The sequence below is a fragment of the Camelus dromedarius genome, chromosome 4 (genome assembly GCF_036321535.1).
Source record: "Camelus dromedarius isolate mCamDro1 chromosome 4, mCamDro1.pat, whole genome shotgun sequence".
NCBI classification, from domain to species: Eukaryota; Metazoa; Chordata; class Mammalia; order Artiodactyla; family Camelidae; genus Camelus; species Camelus dromedarius.
The window spans coordinates 44,870,567-44,892,683 of record NC_087439.1 but is presented as its reverse complement, the minus strand read 5'-3'; the positions used below and the strand labels follow the sequence as shown (position 1 = coordinate 44,892,683).

The 22,117-nt window shown below is 32.5% G+C and overlaps 1 protein-coding gene across 4 annotated transcripts in view; it reads right to left on the bottom strand.

The window, feature by feature from the left end:
* PPIG (peptidylprolyl isomerase G) overlaps nucleotides 1-22,117 on the bottom strand; it is a 35,602-nt gene that overhangs the window by 5,393 nt on the left and 8,092 nt on the right. For all 4 annotated transcript variants that reach the window (XM_010982490.3, XM_031451605.2, XM_031451603.2 and 1 more), the window contains exons 2-11: nucleotides 20,445-20,492; nucleotides 20,043-20,120; nucleotides 19,874-19,948; nucleotides 19,158-19,265; nucleotides 18,505-18,549; nucleotides 17,323-17,410; nucleotides 13,059-13,088; nucleotides 12,828-12,967; nucleotides 1,890-2,103; nucleotides 940-1,107 (exon numbers count right to left, since the gene is read on the bottom strand). In XM_010982490.3, coding sequence (XP_010980792.1) covers nucleotides 940-1,107; nucleotides 1,890-2,103; nucleotides 12,828-12,967; nucleotides 13,059-13,088; nucleotides 17,323-17,410; nucleotides 18,505-18,549; nucleotides 19,158-19,265; nucleotides 19,874-19,948; nucleotides 20,043-20,103 — 929 coding nt within the window. In that variant the 5' untranslated portion in view covers nucleotides 20,104-20,120; nucleotides 20,445-20,492. The remainder of the gene's footprint in view (nucleotides 1-939; nucleotides 1,108-1,889; nucleotides 2,104-12,827; nucleotides 12,968-13,058; nucleotides 13,089-17,322; nucleotides 17,411-18,504; nucleotides 18,550-19,157; nucleotides 19,266-19,873; nucleotides 19,949-20,042; nucleotides 20,121-20,444; nucleotides 20,493-22,117) is intronic.

Here is a 22,117-nt window from a genome sequence, read left to right as displayed (position 1 = left end):
ATTTATGTAAATTAAGCAGACAAGATGGTCTGAATTAGCAAAATGCTTGATTAACAACATGCTTTATAGCAAAAAAGAAACTTTATTTTCAAATAGTAATGAGTTAATATTTAATTAGCACTAACAATGTTCACATAAGTTACACTTGAAAGCTCATTCTAAAGTAGTTCAAATACTGTCTCCTTTACATTCACTTCCTTAGAGACATCCTTTCCTAATAATTGAGGAAAAATAAACTCGAGCCAATCCATCAAAATTACCCCAAGTTTCAAATAACTAAGATTTATTTTTATATGTCTACTGTGTTGTGAAAGTATAGGGGGAATTCTCAGGATTTTATCACCTTTATGTTATAACAACATATATCTGATCATAAGTAAGAGAATGATGTCCATCTTTTTTTCTATTTTGGGGCATAATTATTAAAATGATTCATAAAGAACTAATAGAACTATTAATACTAATAAATGTGAATTTATGTAGAGAAATTTCAAAGTACTTGAGTATGATATCAATTTGCATTACCACAATATTATAAATCAGGCAAGGAAAAGAACATTTTCCTCCTATTAGACAAATTGAAAAACAAAAGTTCTTACTTGCTTAAAAGCTTAATGTATACAAGTAACAGAGTAAAATAGTTATCTTGTTTTAAATGGAATTTGTTTGGAAAGACACTTAACATATCTTTTTGCCATTTGTGTTGCTTTTTTTTTTTAAGTAACTTTTACTCAAAATCTGTTTGAATTAAGTCAATTTATTTTTTCAGCTAGCCAGTTAGCAAAAAGGAGATTTGCTAACATCTTACTAAAATATTTTCAATCCTGGGACAAGGTCACCAATGAAATCTTATCTAAAATAAGTAAAAATAGTTTAAAAAAGAGAAAATTCTATGGTAGAGAATGTAGGGCACTCTGTAAGAGAAACACATTCACATACCACTCTCTCTCTCTTTCTCTCTCCCTGTTCTTCCTCTCTTTTTCATCAGCTTTAGGAGGACTTTTTCTCATTAGGAATCTGTTTTCAGGTATAGGTGGGATCTCTTCTGGACGGACAGTAGACTGGGGTTGTGCTTCAAGATTTTCAGTCTCACTTTCACTAGACGCACTTAAGAGAAACACACAAAACAAGTTCCATTTGGTTATTATGTACCTACTTCAATTTTCCTACCATTGGTATTTCTTTCCTTTATAATATGTACAATATAAACACCACCCTGTCCCCCATCCTTGACCAAAGATGCAATTACATGGGGAAAATATTCATTCCTCTGACAAACTAACCAAGCGAAAACCAAAACCAAATGTTTTTGTTAGACGTTCTCAAAAATTAATATCCAATAAAATGGAACCAAAATAAGATACTCTATGGGCAATGCACTGATAAATTTAAAATACTTTAAAATATAAGCAAAAGAATTAGCTGCTTTAGAGGCAATAGGCATATAAAGACAAGTTTTAGTACAAACACAGATTATTGCAGACAAAACAGAAAAAAAGTAAATATACTGATATTATGTCTTCTACTCTTATGTTACAAACGACAAAAAAGCAACTGAGACTGTTACAGAAAATAAGGAAAACAATCACTCATTTTCTATAATCCTTATCAATCTTATATTCCTTCCATAAAATACAAACCTATATAACCAAAAGCATCATATCACTGAGTTCAGACAAAATGAACTGAATGGTTTTGTCAAAAATTAAAAGTACCCAAATTTAATCTATAGACTATAGAATATCAAAATGGTCCTATACATCATGCTGTGAAATATTTCTCACTATTTTAATGTTCCCATATAACTGACCAAAAGTCTCAGTAAGTTTATATACAAAAGAGAGGGGAATTAGAATATAAAGTGAGCCCAGTAAAAGTGTAATCAAGACCTTTTCTTGCTTTTCTTTCGCTTCTTCTTTTCTTTCTTGTGTTTACGGGAATTTTTCCTATGTTTCTTTTTTCTTTTCTTGGATTTCTCTTCAGAAGCACTTTCAGAATCAGAAGAATCAGAAGAGGACTGAGAATCGCTTGAGCTATCTGAGTCACTGGACGATGATGATGATGATGATGATGATTTATGCCTTTTCTTTTCTTCTTTCTTAGCTTTAATAAAAAGCAAAAGAGTTTGGTCAACACTTTTAAGAAAAACTTTGTTAAGTGGAAATTTAGATTTTGCGCAGATTCTCAAAGTCCAGTATTTAACACTTTGCTCATCCAGCTCTTTGATCTGAGGGGTACGGAAAGGAGTTAAGAGTCAGGATTAGAATCCAGATCTTCAAATTCATGGGCCAGGGTTACACCTATTGAGCCAAAGAATTCTGGAAAAGTAATAGATAAGTCTAAAATACTAAACTAAATTAATTTTAGGAAACATCTGAATAACACAGTTTTTAAAAAGCACAGAAAGAACAGTCAAGAGTCCCAAGTTCTAATTTCTTTGTAGTTTTCAACTTTTTTCTATTACTATCAAGATTGGAAATAGAACTGTAGGAAAAAAATAATAGAAAAAATACTTAGCATAAACACAGTAAGATAAAAAATACGATTCCATTGGCATGGGCTTATCAATGCCTGAGTATTCCTCTAATGATTAAGAAATTTAGCTGTAGTTGAAGAGCAGACAGTGGGTAGTTGTAGTCATCTGCCAATAGGGGTCTCTACAAAAAGTAATTTCAAGTTTAAATTTTATTTTCACTTAAGGAAGTTCAATTTTAAAAGGGGCCCCAAAACTCAAATGCTTTAAGGACAAGAAAACTAACACAAATAGGTGAAGTTAAACTAGTTGTAATACAACAGGAAGTTGAAGGAAGATATGTCAGATTGGATAGGGCCTGACCTATCTAATAGTATTCTAATTCAAATCATGATAGACTTAAAGGAGTCAATTCAACAATCCGATTAAAGAATGAGCAGAGGACCTGAAGATATTTTTCCAAAGAAGACATACAGATGGCCAACGGACACATAAAAAGATGCTCAACAACACTAATCATCAGGGAAATGCAAATCAAAACCACAATGAGATATCACCTCATATCTGTCAGAATGGCTATCATGAAAAAGGCAACACATAACAAGCATTGGTGAGAATGTGGAAAAAAGGGAACATGCATGGAATGTTGGAGGGAATGTAAATTGGTAGGAATAGCATGGAGGTTCCTCAAAAAGTTAAAAATAGCACTGCCATACGCCCCAGCAATTCTACTTCTGGGTATTTATCCAAAGAGAACGAAAACACTAATTCTAAAAGAATATGCACCTCAGTGTTCACTGCAGCATTACTTACAAAAGCCAAGATATGGAAGCAACCTAAGTGTCCACAAATGGGTGAATGGATAAAGAATATGTGGCGAGCGCGCGCACACACACGTGCACACACACGCACAGAGGAATATTAGTAATAAAACTGAAAGGCAATCCTACTATTTGTTACAACATGAATGGACCTAGAGGGAAGCATGCTAAGTGAAATAAGTCAGACATAAAGACAAATACTATGTGATTTCACTTATATGTAGAATCTAAAAAACAAAACAAATGAATAAACATAACAAGACAGAAACAGACTCAAAGACACAGAGAACAAACTAGTGGTTACCAGGTCATAGGGAAGTGAGGGGATGGGGAAATAGGGGAAGGGGATCAAGAGGTACAAATGTAATGCAGAGCATAGGGAATACGGTCAGTAATATTCTAATACCTCTGTGTCATGACAGACAGTAACCAGACTTATTATGGTGATCATTTTACACTGTATAAAAATATCAAATCACTGTGTTGTATACCTAAAACTAACGTAGTATTTTAAGTCAATTATGCTTTAATTTAAAAAAGAAGAAAGTGAATTCAGGCCAAAGGTAGGACAATATTGATACACAGATAACTACAATAAGCTGCAACACATCAAATATATATAAGAAAAGCAGGATAAATGCTTTATATTTTATTTACAAATACCAGTAAAATTTTCCTGTATGACCTATACCACTGGCTAACCAAACAGTAGATGAAGGGAAGATGCTCTTTATCAAAACTATTCCAGGAATAAATGAAGAAGGAAGTATAGAGTTAGAATATCACTATTTTACAACTCCTGAGGCTGACTACCAATGGCTGCTGCAGAAATCAGAGACAACCTGTCCTAAGTGACTTCTGCTCTCTCATTAGAAGGAATTTAAAAAATCAAAACTGCACCTGATCAATTTTCCAGACCTAACTACAAAGTTGTATGAAATAGAAGCACAGAAGGAACACACTACATAACAACAAGTATGCAACCAGTAAAATTCAGTATATGCAATAATGGGAAACACTACAGGACAAATGACCTAGATTGTTCAATAAATCTCAAGAAACCATAAAAGGAGATGGTGGGGGAATCTATTAAAAACAAAAACAAATAAAAAAGAAATCACAACACCAATCCCAGTATTTGAACCTGATTTGGATTCAAATTCAAACATCAAAAACTTAACATTAACAAAACAATCAGAAATTTGAACACTGTAAGGACTTTCGATATTTAGGAATATGTTTATATATCTGCATATGATTATGGTATTTTTAAGTCATCTTTTAGATATAATTAATAAAATTATTTATGAATAAAATGTTATGCCTAGAATTTCCTTCAAAATAATAGGAAATGGAGAATTGGCCAAGGGTAGGTAACATTAGATTGGCCATGAAGTAAATGTTGAAGCTAAGTAATGAATATGAGTGTTTTGTTTTACTATTTCAACTACTTCTGTGTATATTAATATTTTCCATAAGTAAAAAAATAAAAAAGGACAGAGAAAATACAACTTTGGACTGACTGTTGTCTGTTTACAGATCTTAACTGAGAGGGTTAACACCTGGTTTGTAACCTTTCCATTCACCTCAGGAACACCTAAGGATTTGGAACTTGGCCAAATCATTCTTGAGGCTAAACTCAGAATTTATAAGAGTGTCCTCGGTCCAAGATAAGTGAGAATCTGGCTGAAGTTACTATGTTCTTGACCAAGGGCTTGCAGTTCACTGTCAAGATTGCTTTTCTAGTACCAATGAGATGCTGCTGCACCGGAGAATGGGAACAAGGTATAAAAAAAAAAGCTGAAGGGACCTTAGAGGTAACAGCTTCATTGAATTAAGGCAGTCCTTCCTCACCCAGTCATGTTCCCCAGTAAAAATATCTAAGACCACATAATATGCAAGCAAAATAAAAATATTCCACATAAGCACAAAATACAGCTGTTAAAATCATTGATAAAAAATAGTAATACTTTACCCTATGATTAACAAAGCTTTATTTGCCAGCTCCAATTTATATTTATTTTGCATTGGGATTCTTTCTTATGAGAAATACATTGCAGCTAGTTTCCTTAAAAAGCAAGCCATTTTCCCCACTAAATATGTTAAATACATGCCAAATAACCATTTATATTTAGTTTTCACATGACATTTCATGTAAGCATTTGAGCAAAGCAAGATACCACAACAACATGGAAGTCCAGAAAGAGATTTTAATTCTTCTTACGGTAAGATAATACACCTGAGTATCATATGATATCATCTATAAAAGGAAATAAACTGTATTTTAGGAAAGATGCTTTGGAAGAGAACTTAGAAAGCTCTAAGCTTGAAAAGGTTCCCCCTTTTCATGTTTGTCAATATTATTTTTGAATGAAATTTAATTTACATCTCTTGTTCCTATAGATCTGCTCAAAAAAGAAAAAGATAAAATGAGAAATAACAGCTAAAGAATAGAAGGGTAAAAAGGCAAAAAACAGAGACATACAATATCAACATTAGTCTTAATAGAATGTAGCTTGAGTTTCAAAATTTGTGTTAATTTAAATATTAAAACATGATTTAGGCATACTGTGAATCTGATTGAAATTTTATCCTTCTCAGATCAACAAGTATGTTTAACTGAATAGTAAATAGGTACATATTCAACATGATGCCAGGACATGGAGAAAAAGAATCGTAGCTTATATGGGGAAGGAAATCCCATAGGAAAATGTGATGGAAAGTTGTGTGCCCTGCCCTCAGAGTTTATCATCTATTTGGAAAATAAGACCAACAAGTGTGAATTCAATGGAAAACAGCATCTGAAAGTATACACTAAGTTGTAATAAATTTTCTAGAAACTCTGACTATAAACTGTACATGGATTTAGAAGTGAGTAAGGTCAATAAGGACAACGGTAAAGTAGAAAGGCTCTGGAGAAGTACATCAGTTCTTCTATTACCAAACATACGTGTTTCTATAAATCACTGTGCTGTGAAAACCCACACAATAAAAACCACATGGGTTATGGGAAGAACGGGGCTGGGGCACAAAACTCAAAAATTCATCAGCGGCACAGTAAAGTAGTGGAAAGAGGGTGATATAAAATTAGATGGAAAGTTTTCGTAGGAGACTATGCTTAGGTATGGCTCATAACACAAGTGATGAAATGAGGTAGCTTAGTAGATGTCTGAGATATGTGTATGTGTGATTTTTGTGTATTCCTGAAAAGCTGTTCTATTGGGTAAGGTTTACTGCACTCACATAGTATTTCTTGTAGACAAGAGCGTGCATAGGCAAAGGTTGAAACTGATGTGATCAAATCGTTTTCCAATATACCAACTGAATGGAACAAATGCATGTTTTCAAAATAAGCAGTATAGCAGAACTGACTATATTAGGATTTGAAACAGGGGCAAGAAAAAGTAGTGTGCAGTAGTATCTGTAAGAGTACTTACAATGTGCTAATAAGCACTGAACAAAGTCCTTAAAAGGTGTAATTTAAGGATAAGTAGATTCTGGATGTAAAGGGGAAGATTTTTACATCAGATTAAAAGCTTGAGGAAAGGAATGGAGCAATTCCCAACAAGATGGAGTAGATTCAAATCTCCCTAACCTCCTGCTACGTATAAAGAGAAACCCTAGACATAACACAAGGAACAAACGTAAGACCCTGAAAGGAAGACCGAAGGCAGAGTGGCCAGGGATCTCTGGATCTGAGGATGACACGGTGATTTTAAATTTGCCTCTTATACCTAGACTTCATGCTGGAGAAGCCTGAAACTTAGAAGTGCCAATGGGCACAGGTTTTTTAAAGCCCCAAGAAGAGCCTGCTCTGTCCCAACAAAGAACTAGAAAGAAGATTGTTTAGCAGAACAAAAAATTTGTTACCAGTACCTGCTCTACTCTAAGGAAACACTAAGGAAAAAAATTAAAAGTTCACCCACCACTCCCTCTTGGCTGTATCAGCAGAGACAAAGTAGAGAACTTGGTTTCCAATACCCCCCTGTCCCCCTCACCCCATAAGAACAAGCAGTGCTGCCCTTCCCTTGCTAGAGCGATGTCAATGGAGACAAAGTGGGAAGCCTGAGCTTCAACTCATCTCACTGCACTGGCAGGTGGCACAGATTTCAGAAAGGAGGAATCTAGAGAAAAAGATTCTTTAAATTTATATATGAAGTCCTGGGGAGACCTCCAAGTGAAACTGAACAGAACTAATATAGCAAAACGTTGGAGAATTAAACTAGTGTTGAATAGCATCCATGTTTTGAGATAGGCCCTTGGGCAGCATACAAATGAAGCAGACCACAATACTGCAAGGGCTCTGGAAACTGAGTTATCACTGAAACCACAATTCACAAAAGTAGGCCAGGACTTACATGCTATAAATAAGGCAACTGCCTGCTAAAATAGAAAATATAAACAGAATCCAGAGTTTCATAACATACAATACTTAAAACGTCCCCCACAAAAAAGTCACTAATAATTCCAAGAACCAGGAAAATCACAACTTAAGTGAAAAAAAAAAAAAAAAGACAATCAAAAGATGTCACACCCAAAGACTCATATGTTGGAATTAACAAGGATTTTTAAAAAGCCATCTTAAAAATGCTTCAACAAGCAATCATACACAAATGCAAAAATAGTTAAAAAAAAAAAAGCTCAGGAAAAAAGAAAAGATATAAAGTACCAAAAGGAATTTAAGAACTGAAAAGTACAATGATAAAATAACTGAAATAAAAACCTTACTAAATGTGCTCTATATCAGAGTGGGGATGACAGAGGAAAGTGTTAGCAAAGCAGAGACAGACCAATAGAAATTACCCAATCAGAACACCAAAGAAAATACAAAAACAAACAAAACATGAGCAGAGCCTCAGAGACCTGTGGAATAATAAAAAAAAAAATCTAATGTTTGAGCTATTAGAATTCCAGGAGAAAAATTTGAAACTGAAAAAACTTTTAAAATAATGATGCCAGAAAATTTCCCACATTTGGCCTGAAGTACAGACCTACAGATTCAAGAAACTAAGCAAACCTCAAACAGGATAAACTCTAAGTAATCTATACCAAAACACATCAGAATCAAACTTATAAAAAAACAAAGAGAAAAATACTGAAAGTAGCTGGAGAGGAATAACACATTACCTACCTATAGGGGAACAATATTTGAACGGCAACAGAGTTCTCATTTGAAAGCAGAGGCCAAAAAGAAGCGGCCTAACACCTTTTTATGTGCTGAAATAACTGTCAACCCAGATTTCTATATCCAGTGAAAACACCCATCATGAAAGAAAGGGAAATAAAGACATTTTCAGAAAACTAAGATAGTCTGCTGCCAGCAAATCTACCTTTAAAAAAATGGCTAAAGGACATTCACCAAACAAAAGGAAATAACAGGAGACTTGGAATTGCAGAAAGGAGTAAGAACAATAAAATGAGTAAAAATAGAAGTAAAGAAATTAACAATCATAAAAATAGAAGATAAAGGAATTAACAATCAGTTGATATAAAAATAAATATGAATGGCTCCTAAAGAGATGGTAACGTCAAACACCTTTAAGAAATGCTAATTAAAATTAGCTAAAAACAAAAAACAAAAAACCCCAAAAAACTATCATTAGGCTGGCAAAGATTAAAGAGTTTGACAATATGTGGTTTGGAAAGGGTACAGGGAAATTAACTCTCCTGTATTTTAGTGGCAGTGTCTACCAACATTACAAATGCATGACCCCTATAATCTGTTAATTCCATTTCTATGAATTTATTTTACATGATCAACATTAACATACATGTAAAATGATATACAAAATGTGGGAATGGGAACTGATGGGTGGAGATGGGAAGGAGACTTTTCACTATCCTTTTATGCTTTCTACATTTTGAATAAAATGAACACATTAACTTAAAAATTGAAGTAATTTTAAAACTTCCAAATCTCACAACTGTCTTCATTCCATTCTCCAAAAACCCCACTTCCTGCCTAACCATTTACATGAAATCTATTTAAGAGTATTATTTACAAGCATACAACTATCCTTAAGATAAAATGAAAAAGAAAAAAAAAGATAAAATGAAACAGTAGTGTAAGCAAAACCACAATGCAAGTTAAGAACCATCGATGAAAAGGATTACAAAGAACACTTTTAAACTCTTGGGCCACTTTTGGTTAGTTTATTTTAGATTATTTAGATTATGAAGTTTGCTTATCACTTTGTAAAAGAATTTCCCAAACCTGTTCACTGACCTTTGTTGGTAGGGGTAAAACTACTGGGTACTGACTTTACTAGTATGATGTTAAGGTGAAAAAAACTTCCAGAACATTGTACTTGTAAAAGAAAATACTGCCTTACTAGTTTTTTGAGAGCTATAAATTTTGTACTAATGGATTTCACAAGAAATCTTTGTACTGAAGAAAACTTCTAAGCCATCATAAAAATAAGATTTGAAATAAAGAATAGAACTATTCCTAAAATAAACCTCTTCTAGATGTTTTCATTTCAAATTTTTGAACAGTTTCCTCTTTTGAATAGTTTCTAAGTTTAACATCCCACTATTTTCCAGAAATAGTGCCATCATCACGGCTCTTAATTCCAGAATAAGGACACTGAAATGGAATCCTGTCACCATACAATTGAGTCTTTGATGTGCTTTTCCACTGTTTCCTGAGTACAAGATTCACCAGCTGCTTCCTCTATTGTGCTCTTCTTTCTGTACTGCCAGTTATTTGTTTTCTACCACGTATACCATTTATTTATTGCCACGTTACCACAACTCAGCACTTGTGACTCTATGTACTCTGTAATATATCACTGGCCCCATATCTTACTGCATGGCATGGTGGACAGACTTCTCTTTAACAACTGCAGTCAACTCTAAAGAGACCAGCATTACCTGAGATTATGCCAACTACTGAAAAAAACAGGAAGTACCTTAATCAATGTAGTGGTTTTGTGGTCTGTGTTCTATCCTCCACTCTGCCCCTTGATAGCCTCTACAGGGATGCAGTTTTGATTAGCCTCCAGTGTTCCACCTCTGCATCTGTTGGAAGGATCTTCCCCTTGACTCTGAACCTTCTTAGGCACATTCAAATATCCCCAAAAAGTATAATTTCTAATCTCACAACAGCAAAGGGAGAAAGGCCCAAGAAGATTGCCCAGACTCACCAAGACCATATACAGGTGGGCCCAGACAGTCAGATTTCTTCAGAAGTCTTTTTGTTTTCTTTCAGGAAGTTAGAAAAAGAAAAAAGAAGATTCTGTATTTATTTCTTTTTAAACTGGGGTGTGTATCTCTCAAACAAGGTTTTAAATAGAACAGCACTGTGTTGCATAAAGCTTTTTGACTGTCTCCAATTAAAAATTGTAAGGAGGCGATTTATCAAACTTACAAATTGGATGTAAGACACAGCTCTGCCTGAAAAAAAGATTATATAGATGCACAACAAAATCCATTCTGACCAATGCTGTAAATGGTAACTGAAGGACTGTAAGGTAACAGGTGTCAAACTGTGTGACCTCAAACTTAAAAGATCTTTTCCTCTTTCCACAGTGTGATCCAGAACAGAGCAGGCATGGAAGGTATGGCTCAAAACAAATTTCATCTTTTCAATAACTCCTGGGCCCACACTAAAACAGGCTAAATCTCCCCCAATTGATGAAACTGATCAGGGCAAGGTATCTTCCTTAGCATGAGTTTGAGGAACACATACTAGAATGCTACATCAACTCTCAGCACAACTTCCTGGCCCCAATAGCATGGGCAAAATTATCATTTATCACTTCAGGTGAAAATACATTATAAAAACATAATAATACTCATTCACTTTCTCATCCTTTCAGCAAATATTCAAACACTAACCATTTAGTACCAAAAGAATCTTTACATCAAATTTATTAGATAGTCTATAGTCACTTTTATGGTTTAAGATGTAAACCTTTTAATGATCTTGATCTCTTTCTAAGTATGTAAACCATATAGCATCATTAACTTTTATAAGCAGAGAATAGGTCCTAACACAAAAATCCTCAAAGACTACAAAAACATAAGGAAAAAAAAAACCCAGTTAAGTACAGAATAAAAGATGAAGATTTCCTAGATGACATGGGAAGAAACAATACCCTAAATCAAAATATTTCAATTGTACCAACAACACTTTGAAGAATTAAATAGCAACAAGTTCAGGGTCTAAAATGTGCAAAGAATAACACAGACTGCATTTTAGTTTTCATTTTTTTAAAAAAGGTAAGATACTCAACATCTCATTCTTTCTGAATCATCATGAACACAACACACACATAACTGTTGTTTGTAAGGATAGAAAGCCAGACTCATGAACATCAAGAAGTTAATTAAACAGTCCCATTATGAGCTGCAGCATATTCCTGCAATGATTTACAAGCTATATATTTGATGCCATAACAGAGAAGAAAATGATATCATCAGAATCTAAGTGGAATGCAGAGAAAAAAAATTCAAAGTAAGCCTTCTCCATGACTATCTTGGGTCTTCTTAAATTAAAGCAAAACAAAATGTGCGTATTTCTAAATGTTACAAAGAGCATATCAGTATACCTAAAACTTAAAAGCAGAATGTTCTACTTAGGGCATTCAACTTTGGAAGGAATATTAAAAGACTTTAATGAGTTAGTAACACCTAAAAGAGAAAGCTCCAGAGGTTGAGCCAGTAAGCTTGGGCTTGAGGCCTACTTAGTTCCCTGATGTAGTAGATAACAAATCTCCTTGACTACATCCGTAAAATGAGGGAAGTAATACTGTAAGAGTCTTGTGAGGATAAGAAAAGATTACAGATGATTCTCACATTTGTTAACCATGAAAAACCATGAAGTACTGATATTATTTGTTATTTCCTAGACTTTTAAGAATAGAAAGAATAGGTCAGTTTAATATTTTATGGCTTTCTACACAGGTTTGAAGGTAATCTCACCTCATTACTTTTAGAGTGCGAGACTCAATATCCATAATAAACAGTAGCAGTCACATATTTCATATATAATATAAAGCCTTAAAATATTTACTTAAAACCAAGTTCTTACAATTTTAGATAATATTGTATCTAATCTACCAGTCACGTTAACTTCAAATTTTCTCATCTAAGTAAAAGAAGTTTCTCAAACACTTCAGATGCTTCTGAATCAAAGCATTGCATGAAGGGGAAACAATTTACTCCCGTACAGTTTCTTAGTCTATGTTAATCTCTTCAGTTGTCATCCTCCCCCCACTGTCTTTTTCCCTAGAAAAGTATTTATTTACCATATTATTTAGACATCTACACTTTTTAAAAAACCAAAAAAAACCAAAGTGGAAACAGAAGGACCAGTCACTGCAAATTAATAACAAGGAAAGCTAAGCAGGTCTATGTTAATGAATAGAATATGAAGTAAGATAAAACACATTTAAAAACACAAAAATATGTTTTAAAACACAAATCTTCATGTTTATATTCACTTTAGTGTAAATTTCATGCCAATTAATTAAGAGTGTCTCTGCCTTTTTTGTATGCATAAGTTATCAGAAATATATACTTGTTTTTACCTTTAGATTTGGGAATTAGCTCTCCACAGCTGAGTATCCGCACCTCAGCAAATGGTTTGCTAGCTGCATCTGTTTTCTGGTTTTCTATCTCTCTTACAACTTCTTGACCAGAAATCACTTGCCCAAAAACAACATGATGCCTAAAGAGTCAAGTAAAGATAATTAAATAAAAGCTTCTTATTTTAATATTAATTTAAAATAGGTTTTGAAATAAATTAAAATAACCTTTACCCATCTAAATGAGGAGTTGGTTTCGTTGTTCTTTTGGAAGTCATCGGACAGAAGAATAAAAATAAAGTCAGAGAAAAATAAAGTTAGCATCTCTAAAAAGGAAAAGAAAATAACTGCATTGGAAACAAAGTAGCAAACAAAGAATCATATGCTCTTTTAACATTACAGAATTTTATATACCTTAAGTAGAACTGAATGTAAGATGCTTTCCACATATTTTCAAAAACTTGTTCTGATGATAAAAGGAATACCTAGACATGTTGAAAACTTACATGAAATTAAAGCTGACATTTTAATGTTATTTCTATCCATCCATGTTTCTTGCATATGACTGAGTCCTTACTGAATATTCATGGTTGCACAATGTTCCACTGTCTGAACATATAATTATCAAACCATTCCACCAGTTTATGAGTTTAACAATAGTGCTTATCAACCTTAAATTTTAAATGATTAAAGCCTGGATCGTATTCTGATGCCCTCACACATGTTGTGTTGGACCTGAACAGAAATGGCCTATACAGTGTTTACAAATTTTTAAATTAGCTGCCAATATTTAAAATTTTGGATACTTCTACATAAAAATCCAAATTCAAGATCTTTTTGAAAAAACTGGAAGACGCAGCACCTGGCATGTGGCAATAATTGGTCAGGCTGAGTATCCCTGTCTTCTCTAAAACAGGGATCAACAAAACAGTTTGGTTTCTTGTCCCAGCAGCCTTTACCTCCTTATGTTACTTGCCTAAGATCTATGGACCTGGTTTGTTAGCCTTAAAATAGTTAACTTCACACTGAAGAAAGAGATCTAGATTAAAACTTTGGACAAAACCCAAAGTAAGGAAAAAGTAATTTTTTCAAATCCTTTTTTTCTCCACATCAACCTTAAAGCTCTGGAGTTAAGAAAGCTGCCATTTGAGTAGCTATGAAGACATATTGGTACAACAGACTTAAGCTGGGCATTGCATAATTTTTTATTTTTAAATCTTATCAAAAAAGGTTACTAGAAATTTGGAAGTAACATGGTTTAAGCTAAGCTTTGGTTAAAACACACACACAATACTACTGAAAAAAAATTCTAACATGTACTGTATTTTTAAAAGTTCACTTTATTTTTAAAACTAATAACATGTTATTCCTCATAACAGCTATGATCACTTGAACTTGCTAAAACCACCTAGAAATGTAAATACCTGTATGTACACCATAGATGTAGTTGTGTTACATTCAATGTATATAATCTGTATCTAGATATAATCAATCCTCACTTCATAAATTATGTATTTGCCTGTTGGCTTACTCACTGTAATTTATTTGTAACCCCTGAACCGATACTTTCAGTGCTTTCATGGTCACTCTCAGATTAGTGAGAAAATGTTGATGAAGATGTGGAAAAACTAGAACTATTATACAATGCTGGTGGGAATGTGAAACGATGCAGCCATTGTGGAAAATAGTTTGGTGGTTCCTCAAAGAGTCAACCATAGAATTACCATATGATCTAGCAATTCTACTCTTAGGTATACATCCAAAAGAACAGAAAACAGGGATTCAAACAAATATATGTATGCCAATATTCACTGCAGCATTATTTACAACAGCCAAAAAGTGGAAACAACCCAAATGTCTACCAACAGATGAATAAGGATAAACAAAATGTGGTATGTAAACATAAAGGAACATTATTCAAAAATAAAAAGGAATGAAGTTCTGATACATGCTATATATAACATGGATGAACCCTGAAAACATGCTAAGTGAAACAAGCCTGACACAAAAGGACAAATATTGTATGATTCCACTTACATATCTAGAATAAGCAAATTCATAGACAAAAAGTAGAATAAAGGTTACCAGAGGCTGAGGGGAATGGGAAATGGTTAGTCTTTGAAATGATGAAATTGTTTTGGAAACAGCGGTGACAGTTGCACAGCATTGTGAATATAATTAACACCATCGACTGTACACTTACAAGTGGTTAAAATAAAAATTTTATGTTACTACAATAAAACATTTTTTAAAAAAAGATTAAAAACTGAAGTTGTTTCCTTTAAAAAACAACAGAATACAGAAGAAGTAGTGTTATCTAGAAGTGAAAAGAGGTCAGGAGAAATAAACACTTGGAAGATTCTGAGAATATACATGAAGGATGATATAAATTTAACATAGGGGTTTTGGTTAGCACAGGAAGGATTTTACTTTAAAAAGGGAAAATAAATAACACTCAGTGTTGCTGAGGATCTGGTGAAATTGGCACTACTGCTGATACTAAACTACAAACTCCCTTTTAGAAGTCAATGTAGCACTATATATGAAAAGCTTTAAAAATGTGTAAATATTTCACTAAGTAAACGTCCAGCATCTTATATAAAAGAATTTAAAAAATGCATCAAACAACAAGTACACTATGTTCATCGCAGCAGCTTGAAAACAAGAAGCAAAACAAATGCTCAAAAATAGGATTAAGTAAATAAAGCTACAGTACAAACAATGGGTTAACATGTACTATTAAAATGTTAATTCATGTTTAGTGATGAACAAAGATTTGTATTATATCCAAAAGTTGTTTATAGTATATGCAACATTCTACCTACATTTTTATTAAATGGAAAGATGCTCTGGGAATAGGACTGTTTTTCTCCTTTTTATCTATGTCCTAATTCGCCTACAATAAATGTGTATGTTTTTGTTTAAAAAAATCAGAAAGATCCATATATAGGCAATTGGGTGAATAAACTACAGTATATACACATAACAGAGTACCATGCATCTGCGAAAAAAAAAAATATGAGAAAGATCTCTATGGACTGATATAGAGTAATTTCTAGGATATATCTTTAAGGGAAAAGAACAAAACATTATATATGTATACTATCTACTGTGTAAGAAAAAAGGGAAAACAAGAAAATATAATATGTATCTGTGCTTATGTCTATAAAAAGAAATACAGAAAAATCAACCAGAAGCTAATGAGGTTGGTTACTAACATGGATAGGTGGTGAAAAAAATGGGGGAATGGGAATGGAATGCAGTTAGGTGGGAATGATACTTCAAGGGTATTCTCTTTGTTTTGATTCTTGGAATCATATTGTTTTATAAACTTAAAAAACAAACAAAAAACCTGAGAGGGAGAACAAATGAAATATAATCAGAAACTAACGAACCTAACATATTTGGAGTCAAAAATTATAAGAAATTTACATCAAAAAGTAGTAATCCAAGTCATTTTTAAACATGATAATTTAACTTTATACTCTCAGTCTAAAGATAGAAATAGCTATAAATAAATAGTGAAATCTAGTTAGTAGGTTACTTTTCACAGTGGTTTGGGTGGCAATTTTAAAATCTAGAATCCAACAAATGAGTAGAAATTTTAAACACAATGGGAGGCAGGTTTCTCACTGTTGAAAGGAGTTACAAATATCAAACAGGAAAACACTAGAATACAATAATTCACATGGTGTTGACAGATTAAGTTCTTCTGAGGCCAAAAGAGTTTATGGTTGTTAAAGAGAGAAAATCTTTATCCAAGGGACATGACCAAAAATATGAAGTGCTAACAAGAACTCTGATAACAATTTTAGTTAGAACTGGAAAATATTAGCAGTATTAACTTTGGGGTTTCAAATAAATTGAGTAGGCAAATTCACAAATACAGAAACTTTGAATAATGAGGCTCAACTGTATTTTACTCTTTGTAATTAATTAATTTATGAAGAAATACTCTATGCAAATATCTTGTTCTTTGTTAAAACTGCCCTCTAAATACACCATCCATAGGTAATTTTTTTCCTGAATTATTACTGAGATAATCGCAAAACAGGGACAGCTCTAATTCCTTTTATATTTATTAGCTGCATTCTACTTAGGAACAGTTTTCCCTTCTCTCTTGTTATTTATTAATTTATTATTTATATTTGTGTAGACTCTTGGATTTCTATTTGATAATATGATACTATCATTATTATGATGCTTCAACTTGTCCTAATTTGGGCCAGTTGGGCCAGTGGGAACCCCACCCTGCTTCAAGCTGCCTCCTGTGTCCTTTTGACAAGTCTTCATTACTTGAAAACTTTAATAGTACATTCAACACCCTTTTCAACTATTTTCCCTTCTTCAATAATTCTTTGTTCTTCCTCCTTCAAAAGTTCTCCCCCTTACAGTCCCTCTCCTATTTATTAGTGACCAGTGGCAGGCACACATGGAAATGACACACCAAAAAAGAAGTATTTTAAATCTTTTAAATCATCAGATCATAAATTCTTACATGAAGAACTGCGAACCATTTGTATCTTTCCCTCTGTTGGCCATTGACAAGAGAAATTCTTTGTTGTGTTTAACAGCAAAACTCTCATCTACAGAGAAGCAAAGTTTTCAGTTATATTACATTACACAAAGTTACATTTCAGGTATAACCTCCTTCCAAAATTTCACTCTTCTTCATATTTTGTGTTCATATCATATGCTCTTTAATAACAGACAAATTTAGATAAAAGTCTGGTTAAAAGAAGAGAGAATCAAATTTAATTAATTCCTTTCCCCATCTTTTCACATTAAAATATTTCTAATGTTCAATGCCTTGCTATAAAATTCAAATACTGTATCAACCCTCTTTCTTTCCATTTGTCCTTTATAGTTTCTGGGAAAAAAACAATACAACTTTCTTTCTTTATTTAAATAAAAAATGAAACTCTCCCAAAAAACCAAGAGAAATAATCTAGATAGGATTCTTTTGCACTTCATCTGTTTCACTACTGAGCACAAAAAGGCACATATAATATTATTCTTAGTACAGAGCAGTACTCATTAATTTAACCTTTGCCATGGCATTACTTATTGCAGAGAGCAGCCTGTCTTCTAATCTTGGATTAGAATATGAGAAAAAAGCAAGTGGAATGTGAAACAAAATTTTTACTGACTCTCAAAAGTGAAAGATGGGAAATGTGAAATTAATTCCATACTCATATGTTTATATGTGAATGATCTTTCAAATGATCTTCACATTAATAAAAAAAATTCCAGACAGAAAACTTAAATTTGGGAAAAACATTATAGCCAAATTTAGAATATCAAAGATTTAAAAAAAATCTTTATAGTAAAATGGACCCACTAAAAATATTGATATTGTTACTAAGAAATACTGTTGAATCTCTTAATAAAGATTAAGATCAAGCTATGGAAGTTCCTATTCTAGCACAGTTCTAAAAGTTTATTATAGATCATTGAAATGCTTCAAATAACATGATGTACAAATGTCCTAAACACAAAAAAAATCCTACCTTAATAAAAACACTATCATAAAATTTTTCACAAGAAAATTAACCTCCATTTTAGTTGGAAGTAGCTGGATATTAGTATATCAATAATCTTATTGATTCAACAGAGATAAATCAGATGAATAAAATATCAGAAAACATTAAAAATGCAATATAAATGTAAACATTTTTACCTTCGAAAAATCCTCCATAAATAGATTCCCCTCCTCGTCCATTTCCTAAAAGTGACAAACATGGACTCTTAGAACTGTTAAGACAGTAATCTCCTTGAAGGTGCTACCTAAACAAAATGCTTCTTACAAAGTAGGTACCTGAATGACTTTGAATCAACAGTACTCAAAGGTTCAGAGCAAATCGTAAGACATCGACTGAAAGTCAATACTGACAAGATCCCAAATTACTTTTTCCCCCTATGATACAACAGTAAAAAATGTGACAAAGCCTATTAAGATATGTAGTAAAAAGAATGTTCAGATTCTAATGATGATTATGTAGGTCTTTTAACAGAAATTACTGTTTTTCAAAGTGTCTTTAAAAATATGATTTCATGCTTTTACAATAAGAAAGTAAAGTTTTTGTATTGCAATAAAGGATTACTAGTTGTGGCAAAATCAAACACAAATATTGATAGGCTACTAAGAGATGAATAGTTTTTTTTTAATCCAGAAGCAAATTTCTGAAATTAATTCATGCATCAAAAGTGAAATTATTTCCCATGTGCTCTCTTCTTTTCATCTATATCCATGACTATTTCTAATTGTTTGACCAGGGCTGAGAAGAAAGAAAATAAATATATGATTTTCCTTTGTGGGAACTGAAGTCTTACCTTCACTGAAGTCACCACCTTGAACCATAAAATCTTTAACAACTCTGTGAAAGAGACAACTCTTATAATGTAATGGCTTCTGAGTTGATTTCCCTGTCCCCTTTTCACCTATAGAGAAGAAAAATTAGTAGGCCTTTCAGTAGAAAAGAAATTAAGGAAGTAGTATTAAAGCAAAATTAATAACGAAATCCCAAGTAAAAAAAAATTTTCCTACTTCTTTAATTTTGTATCTGTATGAGATGATGGATATTCACTAAACTTATTGTGATAATCACTTCATGATGTATATAAATCAAATCATTATGCTGTACACCTTAAAATTATACAGTGCTATGTCAATTATATCTCAACAGAACTGGAAAATTTTAAATAATTTAAAAGTTAAAAAAATTAATGATAAAAGCTTTTGTCCAGTAAAATATACCTCTTGCACTATATAAACTTCTTTAAACTATAGAATTTTCACTCCCTTCAGAAATGTTTTTAAAAGCTCATTTAAAAAGCATCCATGCTTTTTCGGTGAGTGTAGAAATCCATTTCAGATAAAATCCTATCACGACTAGTATTTCTAAGAATTACTCTGATGTCCAGTCAATGTTGCATAATAGGCATGCTAAAAGAAGGAATATGCAGGAAGAAAATATGTTAAATAAAAAATCAAAGCAAACTGAAGTCAAATGGGACTACTATTAGGGCAAGTTAAAATGTCAACAAACCTGTACAAAGGCAACGAAAGTTCTCGCATGTTTTGGGGCACACATCAGAAAATAATTCGAAGACAACTCTTCCAGCTGAAAAAGAAGGTAGTTGGTTTAAATTTCTTTCCTAATTAAAAATATTAATTATTCATGCATAAATGTTAAGTACGAACATTAATTTCCTTACCAGGTTGATTATTAATGGCGATATCAAAAAAACATCGAGGACGCTGAACCTTTATTCCCATGGCTTCAATACTTCAATCTATGAGTAAAATACAGTTTTAAGCAAACAGACTGAAACAGCAAAGATTTTTTCATAAATTTCTGGAAGGGGGGAACTCAGGGGAGCATAAACTAGAAATGTAGTCTAGATTTATTTTAACATTTACTTCCATGACTTAAATCATATGAATTATTCTTTTCTTTTAGAGGTTAGATTACATTGTGTGAGGCAACTACAAAAGATATAAAAGGTTAAAGCCATTTTATAGTAAAATTTCTATTTTAACAGCCAAGTTTAGATTGCTACCCCAAACAGAAAATTATATTAAGTCTGTATGATTAGTGAACTAAACAGGCAGATTACCTTTAAACAGAGAAAAATATAAGACAAACTGATTCAATCCTTTTGCTCCTAGAAAATGAAAATAAATTTTTATTAAAATGGTAGAGTTTTAAAAATAAAAACATTCAAATTTCTACAAAATGCCAAAAATAAACCATTGCAGAAGAAAGTGGGATATTTTAACAATAGTAATACATGGGAGATTTTCATTCTGAGTGAAAGCACAACATTAAGTTTTACATATGATGCTATTTTTTGATCATGAACAATAGCCTTTACTGATATGCTAATAGACAAAAAATATCAGTAAGTGAGATACTCTATGTAATAGTTTTCTCTACATACCAGATAACTATTACTTAAGACATTCTTTTCATAAGGCATTCTTTTTATTTTAAGGACTTAGAATGTCTGAATTGTAATACTTGGTGGAGAATGACAGAGAAAGGTGAAAACTGGAAGAAACAAAGGCACTTAGTATAAATGGCACCCAAAATGACAGACTACAAAAATGACACATCTGCTCAGAACAGAAACCAACTGAAATGTATATGCTTTTTGGAAAATACTAATATCTAAGCTAGCAGGCCAGCAAGTGTGCATGACATTTTAAGTTCAGTGAAATTTTTATTGAAACAACTGTAGATTCACAGAATTACAGGAAATAATACAGAGATACAGTGTTTCCCCAATGGTAACACTTTATAAAACTAGTATAACACAACTACAGCATAAAAGCTTAAAGCAGATACTATCCACTTATTCTTTTTTAAATTTACTTTTAATTTTTTTAAACTGAAGTACAGTTGATTTATAATGTTGTGTTAGTTTCTGGTGTCCAGCAAAGTGATTCAGTTACATATATATATATTCTTTTTCATATTCTTTTCCATTATGGTTTATTACAGGATATTGAATATAGTCCCCTATGCTATCTAGTAGGATCTTGTTGTTTCTCTATTTTATATGTATTAGTTTGTCTGCTAATCCCAAACTCCTAATTTGTCCCTCCTCCACCTCCTTTCCCCTTTGGTAACCATAAGTTTGTTTGCTATGTCTATTAAGTCTATTTCTGTTTTGTAAATAGGTTCATTTGTATCATATTTTAGTACACATATAAGTAGTATCATATGGTATTTGACTTTCTCTTTCTGACTTGCTTCACTTAGTGTGATAATCTCTAGATTCATCCATGTAGCTGCAAATGGCATTACTTCATTCTTTTTATGGTTGAGTAGTATTCCATACAACCCACTGATTCTATTCACATTTTCCCAGTTTTACTTGTACTCATTTATGTGTATTTATTTAGTTCTACACAATTTTATCAAACATATAGATTCATATACCTACCATGATTCCTTATCAATTTTACACATTCCACAAACCACAAGTTACAATACTCAACAACAGATACATGGAAAACTGCCAAATTACCAATTAATCTGCCCAAATCACCAACAATTTGAAAAATACAACCTCTATGTATTTATTCATTACTGCATGTAAAAGGGGGAGAAAATACCACTTTCTCACTTCCTCCACTTTTTATTTCTAAAAGATACAATATATACTAAAAATTTGTTTCACATGAAACAAAGCAAAAAGACACCTTTCAATCCTCCAGGGGACTACAAACATAGACTTCTTGAAAACAATAAAACAAACAAAAAACTTAGCAATTTTAGTATCTT